This window comes from Lupinus angustifolius, chromosome LG06 (assembly GCF_001865875.1).
Source record: "Lupinus angustifolius cultivar Tanjil chromosome LG06, LupAngTanjil_v1.0, whole genome shotgun sequence".
NCBI lineage: Eukaryota > Viridiplantae > Streptophyta > Magnoliopsida > Fabales > Fabaceae > Lupinus > Lupinus angustifolius.
The window spans coordinates 8491134-8501431 of record NC_032014.1 but is presented as its reverse complement, the minus strand read 5'-3'; the positions used below and the strand labels follow the sequence as shown (position 1 = coordinate 8501431).

Genomic DNA, 10298 nt, shown 5'->3' with positions numbered 1-10298 from the left:
CATAAAAAAGACCAGAAATAACAAATACTATTACTACTACTACTTGGTATTATTATTAATATTATATTTTTATAGTATTTTGTCCCTCTATAACAACCAAAAGTCCTAAACCATGCGAGGCAGGACCGTACTTGTTCCCAAAAATATCTTAGGTCCCCTGCATTTTAATCTATAGTTGTTACCATGTGCCATAATGCACCATAACCATTGATCTCTCTCTCTATATATATATATATATGTATATATATACATAAGTGTATATAACCTATATTTGGTGGTCTTCCAAGTTTGTTACAGCCACACCATTTGTTGTTCTTACTTAACACAACCTACCTTCCACGTTTCACAACTCCTAAACTAAACCCTTTTGTTTTTGTTTCTGTGGTATTCTGTTATAGATATAAGTAGTCTCTTTAGGACATTACAAAAAAGTTAGAATAACAATAAGGCACATGAGAAATCTGGGTTCAGAATAACACCCCCTTTTGCCAAAGGAACCAAGGGTTGTGTATCTAAACAACCCCATCATTAGATAAAAGGGGTATCTTTGGTTATATATATCTGTTCCTGTGAGATCCATATTATTATTATTATTTTGTGTTGTTATTCTCATTTGTGTTTTGTTCATTAATATTTTGTTTCATTAGCGTCATGGAGGAGGTTGAGAACAAGAAAAAATACATCACTCCTGAGGAGTTGGAAAAGCATAACAAGCAAGGAGATTTGTGGATCTCTATTCAGGGTAAGGTTTATAATGTGACAGATTGGGCTAAGGTACACCCTGGTGGAGATATTCCAATCTTGAACCTTGCAGGCCAGGATGTTACTGATGCATTCATTGCTTACCATCCTGGCACAGCATGGAAATATCTTGACAAGTTTTTCACTGGATATTATCTCAAGGATTTTAAGGTATCTGAGGTGTCCAGGGATTATAGGAAGCTTGTGTCTGAGTTTTCAAAATTGGGTCTTTTTGAAAAGAAAGAGCATGTTACTTTATTTACATTGACTTCTGTTGCTGTTATGTTTGGTATTGTTCTTTATGGTGTTCTGAGATGCACTAGTGTTTGGGCTCATTTGGGTTCTGCTATGTTGTTGGGTTTGCTTTGGATGCAAAGCACTTATGTTGGTCATGATTCTGGTCACTATGAGGTTATGCAGAGCCGTGGTTATAACAAACTTGCTCAGATCATTTGTGGGAATTGCATGACTGGGATTAGCATTGCTTGGTGGAAGTGGACTCACAATGCTCACCACATTGCCTGCAATAGTCTTGACTATGATCCTGATCTACAACATATCCCGGTTTTCGCAGTATCCTCACGGTTCTTCACCTCAATGCAATCTTGCTTCTATGGCAGGCAGTTAAAGTTTGATACTTTGTCAAGGCTTCTGGTTAGTTACCAGCACTGGACATTTTATCCAGTCCTGTGTGTTGCAAGGGTGAACCTATACCTGCAGACTCTTCTGCTTCTGTTTTCGCGGCGTAAAGTCCCGGATAGAGCTTTCAACATAATGGGAATCCTTGTGTTTTGGACTTGGTTCCCTCTTCTGATTTCATGCCTACCAAATTGGCCAGAAAGGGTTATGTTTGTGCTTGCTAGCTTCTGTGTTTGTTCCATTCAGCATCTTCAATTCTGTTTGAACCATTTTGCTGCAAATGTGTATACAGGGCCACCAAATGGAAATGACTGGTTTGAGAAACAGACAGCTGGGACATTAGATATCTCTTGCTCAGCATGGATGGATTGGTTCTTTGGTGGTTTGCAATTTCAACTTGAGCACCACTTATTTCCAAGGCTGCCAAGAGCACAATTGAGAAAGATTTCACCTTTGGTGATAGATCTATGCAAGAAGCATAATTTGCCTTATAGGAGTTTGTCATTCCTTGAGGCCAATAAATGGACTCTTAGGACCCTCAGAACTGCTGCCCTACAAGCTAGGGACCTCACTAACCCTGCCCAGAATTTGTTATGGGAAGCTTTTAACACACATGGCTGAGCATCGTCATCATCGTCAAGTTGAATTTTCCCTTCTTTCTTTGTCAACAGGTTTTCATTTGTGGCCCTAGCATTTCATAATAGGGCATTTTTCCTTTCTAGTTGAGGTGTATATGAAAATATTGATCCTGATATTGCAGAACATGTGCTTTGCATCTTTGCAAAATTCAGATCATATTTGATTTTCCACCTTTTTATGTTTTTGGTCAAACTTAATGGCATAGGGCTACTAACTAATGTTACTTATACTATGTTTTATCTAAATAAAGACAGAAGAATTCCATCAGGATTGTTATGTATGTGTTATCTGTAATTTTCATACTCATCAGTAACATTGTTCTATGTATTTCCTTTTTTCTATTGATCTGTAATTTAGCATAATGCGTTGGAGAAAGAGGATTGATCAAAATTAAAATAGCTCTTTTATTTAATTTGGCTTATTGTTATCATAGAATGATTCCTCAAAGAAAGAAACTGATATGGTGGTATAAGCAAGATTCAGTTACATTATTATATCTGTTGTGAACTGATCAAACAAGTTACAATGTCAGGGAAGGAATTTTATTTTGTTTTTTATCAACAAGCTAGATTGTGTTGTTTTTCTCACGTCCTTGAACCTGGTAAGTGTTGATTTAGATGGTACTTTATATTTTTATTGTTTGTTATACAAAATTTACCAGATAAACTCTTGATTAGCTATACTACTTATCTTTTGAGTCCATTGTTTATTTTGATTACACCCAAGCAGTTTTAGAGTGCATGTCCCACATTATTCATCTTTTTCTCATACAAAAAAACATTGCTCCATGTTGATCCGCTGATGCTATTTAAAGTGTGTTATCTGAGTACATGCCACTAACAAAAGCCTTTTAAAAAAGTGGAGTCACTATTGTTCTGTGGGAATATATTAGTACAGAAAATTTGTATTTATATTGCTCTAGATGTGTTGATACATGCTCTTTCTCTTTTTGTAGACAGGTATTTTTAGCTTTGTTAAAGGGTAAAAACCATCAAGCAGTTAGTTACTTTTGGAACCTATTTATTTATTGCCCATGTTAGCCAATAAAGCATACCTGTCTGTTTAAGAAACAACTTAGTCTTGTACATTTTCTGAAGCATATGAATATTCCTTCCCTTTCTCATTGAATATCCTGTCTGATTATATTAGTATTTTTTATCAACAACCAAAAACCCCAAAAAAAGCTACACACGAGTGATTCTAGTCTCACCCATTTTGACAGGCATATGACTAGGTTTTAATTTATTAGGTTTGCATGCATGTTTAAAAATCAGATCAGATTAATTTTTAAGGCAAAGTAGAGAATAACTTTTCGACGACATTCTTTTTATACATTAGTAATAACATTTTTTGGTTCAAAATAAATAATGTATATGGTTGCATAAATCGATCTACTTATGTAGTTTCATATTTTAAACATATTTTTCTTCAACTGTGTTCCTAGTCATTTATGAGACTCTTATATAAATGGTTTTGGGACACAATCCATATATCATTTTGGACTACGGATGATTATGAGGTGAATAGAGTAAGGAGGTGAACATATTTACATATTAGATACTTTGCATAGATTCATCAGTTTCATGCGCTTTCCTCCAAGGTAGTTGCACTCCGTGATGGAATTTCTACCCGTAAACATGAAACCTAGAGGTACTGTATCCTCTTCACTGCTGTTTCACACTTTAGGAATCATAATAAAACAAGGAAGCTCCCTTGACAATTTGACCTATATATTCTCTACCGGTTGTGTAATGCTGTTGCAAGGTAAAGAGATTCATCTAACTGAAGGCTTAAAGGAAAACATCACCTCAATGCTTATATTCAAGTGAAACTTGGGAAAATAAATCAATGTACATTGAAAACAATGAGCTACATCTACTGGTAAATTTTCACCTCGTTCATAAAATACAACATTTGTATCATTGAATCGCTGAAACAAACAAAAACACCAAATTCTAGGCAAGATAACGATACAGTTTTCTGTCACTATCATCTCTCTCCAAAAAGTCACGTTCAATTAGAGATTCTATCCGTTTCTTTACCTCAATTGGATTTGCCAAGAAACGTGATTGCAACTGCTTCGTGACCTCGGCTATAAGATTGTTATGATCGAGTTGCTTCCTGGATTTCATAATCCTCACTATTGCTGCTTCAATTTGGGGCTTCCTGTCCTCCTCTACTCTCTGTCGAGTTTCTTGTTTCTCCGGTTCGGATTCCTTTTGTGCAACTACAGTACCAATTTTTACCTTGTACAGTTTACTGCTGAACTTGTCATTAACAAAGAATGCATCATCTTCACCAACATCTTTGCTCATAGGCTCCTTTCTTAGGACATTTCTTCCCTTAACTAAAGCCAATGATTGCAGGCATCTCTTAAGATCTGGGGCTGGAATCTCAGTTGCTTGCTCAATCTCCTTGTAGCTAAGTCTATCAGCATTATTAAACAGCATGAGAACACACATTTGGTAAGTGGAAACATTTAACTCATGCTTCTGACCCTTCCCAAAGGTTGCTTTTAAGTCAGCCGTGCCCATATTAGTTTGCCAGGACAATCTCCTGCCAGTATGGGTGCCGAGATAATACGACCGGAACTTCTCACAAAGTGCAGACATTTCAGCTGGTAGATTGCATGTAGCACTAGACTGAGTTGGCCAAGACCCTGTTGTCAGAACTTGGACAGTAAGTGTAGGACCATCACCTAGTTCAGGGTGGCTAGCATAAAATCCTTGCACAGTATCCTGAGAGGTTTTCATGTCAGTAAACATTCCCTCCATTTTTGATGTAAATTGGTAACCACATTCTGTCTTCAGCTTGACTATGAGACTTCTCTCTGCGTCATCAGAAACAGTTTTACCAGACAAAAGCCTCTTCGCCAGATGCTGTTTGTAATACTTCTCAAAAACATCTTTTTCTTGCAGGTATCGAAATAGCATCATCACCTTGTCAAGTGTAAGTTCTACATCATCCTCACTAACCCCTTTCAGACCTTTCCGAAGTTTATCGTCAACAAACAGTGAAATGAACTCTGGAGACCGAGGATTCAAGTTAATGAAATATTCAAATGAGGAATTCAACGCATTCTGGAAAGACTTGTCATTGTTAAATGGCATGTTTATAATCTTGTCATATTTATCTTTCTTATCTAAGAGCCTCTGCACATATTCGACAGGATCTTTCAACCTTTCAGGATCAGTAACAAGCTGCTTACCAGACTCTCTGATGTGTGAAGTCATCACTTCTCGTATTTTTAAAAGACCATCAGAAACACGACGGAACAAATTATATATTCTACCCAAATCTTCATATTTATCATCACAGAGCATGTGTACTAACCCAGAGTTCTCCATATGGATTAATCTAAGCATGTGATTTTCAATCATCTCCTTCTCCACCACATTAGTAATCTTCGTTTCAGTCCTGGGATCCAAGTAATGGCTCACTCTATCCATTTCCTCATTCAGACGCCTCTCAGCTTTTTTCAGGTAATCACCACAATCACTACACTCAATGAATTTTTGGGATTCTACCCGGTAGAACTCAGCTGAAACTTGAAGAAAATGATTCTCAAATTCTTGCCCATAAACAGAAGGACCTAAATCCATTAGCATCTTTGTTATATTTCTCATTATCCCTCTATCAACAACTTCACCACTGCGTTCACTTTGTACCAATTCCAGAAGAGTATTCAATAGCCGGGTCCTGATCTGGCTGGAATAAATCACATTCTCTCTCCACAGATTCAGCCCAAGTTCGTGTACAGGGGTCTTCTGGGTGCTTGGAATGTAAGTCCTGTCCATGTACATCAGTATGTCTCGAATCATTTGTAATGCCTTATTATGGTCATTCCATTTCCTGTTCAGCTCTTCCAGAAAGGAACCTCCATGAATGGCTTCAACAGAGTTAGCTATATCTTTGAGATGTCCAGTCATCGTTGCAACCAATCCAGAGTACAGCTTCTCGCCAAATTTGTGAAGCACCATATTGTATGCATTTCTAAATCCAAACAGAAATAGAAAGGAGAATTAGAAACAAAGGTTCCTTTTCCTTTGTGGAAGGAATAGAATAAATAGAAAAAGGTACAACGTCCATTACAAGTGTACATGTCCTACAACAAAATTCATATACAAATTTCCTCTCATGCCAAAAATAATTCATTAGCTCGCTACTGTATATGCTAGTCAACCAAGGAGACATACTAAAGGAACATGGTTACAAAACCCAACCAATATCTTACAAGTTTGTGTACCTATTATTTGGAAATCCTCTCAAAATAATAATACAACAATAACCAAGCCTTTTCCAAGGGGTAGCAAATGGATGGATTGATTTGATTATGGATTGAATCATAATGATGGATATAAATTAAGCCATTAGTCTGTTTGGATCCATTGTAAAATTTCAATATCATCCATTCCACCCATGACTCAATTTAATGGATGAATTTTCAATACATCTATTAATCCATTTTAGTTGGATTGAATGGGAATATCCAACTCATTTATTTAAAATGATATCCTTCCCAGAAAACTATTATCTTTATAAAAAGGGATAACCCAATGCACAAGACTCTCACTTAATGAGTTTTTTAGAGAGTACATATATGCAGACTTATCTCCGCAAGTAGAGAAAAACAATTATTTTATCTTCAAAATATTTTTTTGGGAAAATTTTGTCTCCAAAATAAATTTTGTCAGTAAAAAATATCTACTTTAGTTATAAAAAAAGCTCATTTTCTCATTCTCTCGTACCAATCACTTCTTCCTCACACTCTCCCACATCTCCAACATTCTCTAGCTTCCTCGTCCATCTTCTTTCCTAGCTCTACCCTCGGTTAGCATATAATAGCTAGAGTATTAAAATGAAATTTTCTAGATTGTTGAAGCCTTGAAGATATATATGTCAGACAGATTCAAATAATTTAATGCAGCAAAGCTGCATCGCAAATGATATCAATATCAGGGGACAATAGTGCTCTAACACTCTATTTCTCATCTCTTTCTTTCTTTTCACTCTCTTTTTCACATATTTCTCTCTTCTTACTTTCTTCTCTCCAACCAAAAGGAGGCTAAGAGCGCATTGCCATAGAGCGATCATTTGAAAATCTATTGATCCATTGGACATCCAACACAATCCATTAACCATCCATAAATTATATTGATCCAACTGTTCCATTCCAATAGAGCCATAGACGAGACCATTAAGAAAAACTTAGAGGTCAATATTTTTTAAATGGACAGGATTTATCATAGAACATTATGGTGTTATTTGATCCATGCAACTGACCCAACTAGTGGGATTAAGGCTTTGTTGTCGTTTTGTACTTGTCATGTATGGGGGAATTGGCCAGTTGAAACCATCAGAATCTATCAACAACCAGATTTCCAGCAAAGATATTTAGAGCAATTTTTTTTAATGGTCTCTCCCTTTCTCTTACAGTAATACACTTTACTTTCATCCTGTCTATTTTTTATAAGATTATCTTCTATTTCAGTCAATGTTCAAACCAGCATTAGTATTGATCTCACATGATCAAACTACCCCAAGCAAGTTTTGGTTGTCATTTGTCTTTTCCTTGATCACTGATATTCAAACTTTCCCTCAATTACATTCATTTCTAATCATACCTTATATGTTTTGTTGCACTCATCCACTTTAGCCTTGTCATATCAACTAAACTTAATTTTGCAAGAATAGAGAAGAGATAGTGCCACCATGCAAAATCAAACCTGGTTAGCACCACCACATCACCACTGTCCCTATAGCTTGCATTGAGGCAATAGGAGCGAAGAAGTGAAAGGAGAAAGAGAAAGGGATGAACAACATCATTTTTAATTCTCGGTTTTCCAAAACGATGTCATTACGGTTCATGTATAACTGATGTTAAAGCGTTATAATGCCCGTTAGTGCTAGGGATGAACATGGCAAATATTTGTCAAAGTTAGGGACCAAAGTGAAATGTTCATAATCTTGGGGACTACTAAAGTGACGAGCACCTACAAAGTGAGCGACAAAAGTGATAATTTACTAAATTAAAAAATCTAACAGGCATAGTTATACAAAAATACAATTATTGGTTAAAAATTAAGGCAGTGATGTTATTTATCAAAAAATAGAAAGATAATGACGTAAACTACAAAAAAGAAAAAGAAAAAAGTAGCCACTTCATAAAAAAAAGATTATATGTAAAATGTAAATATGTGACAATAATGTCTTTTTTGTTTTTATTCCTCAACATTGAACAGGGTTGAGTGAGCTGGATTGCAGAAGATCAGACAGAGGATGTGGGATGCAGAAGACAGAAGACAAACAAAGAACATAACCAAAAACAGCAATGAACACAAGTAGATATATGGACAAACAATAATCAATAACCAAAAACAGCAGCTGCCTGAAGAAAGTGTCCACTATGGCCACAATTGCACCTGTTAGTTCATGACTGCTGTGATTTGCTATGTCAAGAAACTGAACCGTGACACATGTTCATGTTCAGCCCACCCTCCACTCCGCACCACAACAGCATAATAGGGCCACTTTCAAGGTTATTTTGACTGCCAAATTTGTGCAACACTGAGCTCACACTCGTGTTTGCTCTTAATCATTAAATTTCAATCACAAATCACAAAAATCAAGCCCTTTATCCGATTAGTTTACAAATTATTTTAGCTTGAGAGGCACTTTTAATCACAAATCACAACAGCAACAATCAAGCCTTTATCCCATCAGGTGGGGTTGGCTACACTTTCGATCACAAATAATCCCCAAAATCTTTCTTCATTTTATCCGTCCCACTCAGATCTTATGGTTTACTTCTCCCTCCATATCTCCATCATTGCATACAATAGACCCAAAATACCTAAACCATGTTCTCTGTAGGATGGTGTGATCTACAACTCAGGAAGATGGAAAGGGAAAACAAATTTCTTGCGAAATGCAAACAGAGGAAGCTAAAAAAGCAATATGGGTTTTGGCTGGATAAATTTGTTTGTATCATATTTTTCAATTAACTACTGCACCAAATAATGGCATTAATATATAATATTAGTATCTGGTCCCATAACTCCAATATGTTTCAAATAGGTACTATTCATAGGGTATCATAGCAACTTCCACACAAATAAACATGAAATTAAACAACTCCACCATCATAGGCAATCAAGAAACACATGGTTACTACATGTTTTAAACAATCAAGAAACCCAAAATCTTATGGATATCATATAAATAAAAAAGATTCAATTAAATGAAGAAAAGCCAAATCAAAATGGTAATAATCATAAGAAAAAGAAAGATTGGGGAAACCTGTAAAGCTCTTCAAAGCTGAGACCACTAGCGTTATGGTTGTAAATCTCATGAATAGCATGTTCTAGAATCTTCCATGTCTTGTCTGCATATTTCGGATCCATCACCACACGGTGCTTAAACGCCTCAATCTGAAAATTCCTCTTCTTCTGGTTACTCATCTTCTTCACCTTTCAATTCAAATACCAATCACTCACCAAAAAGATTCTAAACCCCCCTCAGATTAACGAAAACAAGAAGATCGAATACGTTGCAAGATATAACGACTTGAAAATCGATTATTATTATTATTATTATTTATTGGACGGAATTGAAGTGATTGGGTTAAGAATGAAAAATGATTTTGGAATATTACGAGGCAATAAATGAGTTTTGAATAATATGGTGATATTTTTTTGTTGGAGCAGAAGAAAATAATGTCGATGAGGAATGGCGAGTCTCTGTTTATTTCTTCAAGTTTTGGTTTCAAAGCCAAAGGCAAAGAAGAAGAAAATAAACGTTTTTTAAGGCATTTCGCAGTTGATTATTTTCAGCAAATTTGTTACTTGCTAGGTGTACAATTTATTACTTCTTTGATTACTGTGTGATGTTGTCGACCAACGACCATAACTTATAAGTTTTATTTTACAACCTATGAAACTCTATACTATGAGTACCTTATCCATATTTATTTACTTACCTTTCAGAGTCTCAATATGGCACTTAAAGCAACCTATTCATTATTATTTGTTTTTCAAATGTTATTTTATAATTTATGTAACTCCAATAACAATAACATCTATATTTTTCTCACAATAATAAATATCATTCTTATTTTTATTTGGTCTCACAATTTAGTCTACATTTTTGTATCATGCCCATTTTCGTTATCTCTTAACTTTCCATTTGTCAAGAATTATTCTTATCTAAGAACAAAATTCACAAAATAAAGATGTAACGGTGGAGAACATGATAAGAATTCTTTTAAAAACACAATTGTG

The 10298-nt window shown here is 35.5% G+C and overlaps 2 protein-coding genes across 2 annotated transcripts; one reads left to right on the top strand and one right to left on the bottom strand.

Moving 5' to 3' along the window:
• On the top strand, positions 268 to 2364 carry LOC109349563 (delta(8)-fatty-acid desaturase 2-like). Its single transcript, XM_019590406.1, has one exon. The coding sequence runs from the start codon at positions 652 to 654 to the stop codon at positions 1999 to 2001; it is 1350 nt and encodes a 449-aa protein (XP_019445951.1). The 5' UTR covers positions 268 to 651; the 3' UTR covers positions 2002 to 2364.
• LOC109349561 (cullin-3A-like) lies at positions 3799 to 9843 on the bottom strand. The gene is made up of 2 exons (XM_019590404.1): positions 9319 to 9843; positions 3799 to 6012 (listed from the first exon to the last, which is right to left on the bottom strand). The coding sequence occupies exons 1-2, from the start codon at positions 9477 to 9479 to the stop codon at positions 3975 to 3977; spliced, it is 2199 nt and encodes a 732-aa protein (XP_019445949.1). The 5' UTR covers positions 9480 to 9843; the 3' UTR covers positions 3799 to 3974.

What these genes read in the sequence shown, in the direction of transcription:
- LOC109349563 (XM_019590406.1), top strand. Translation starts at nt 652, where the DNA reads ATGGAGGAGGTTGAGAACAAGAAAAAATACATCACTCCTGAGGAGTTG.
- LOC109349561 (XM_019590404.1), bottom strand. Translation starts at nt 9,479, where the DNA reads ATGAGTAACCAGAAGAAGAGGAATTTTCAGATTGAGGCGTTTAAGCAC. An exon ending in AGCTTTGAAGAGCTTTACAG is followed by an intron (nt 6,013 to 9,318) that starts GTTTCCCCAATC and finishes GTTTGGATTTAG; the next exon opens with AAATGCATACAATATGGTGC.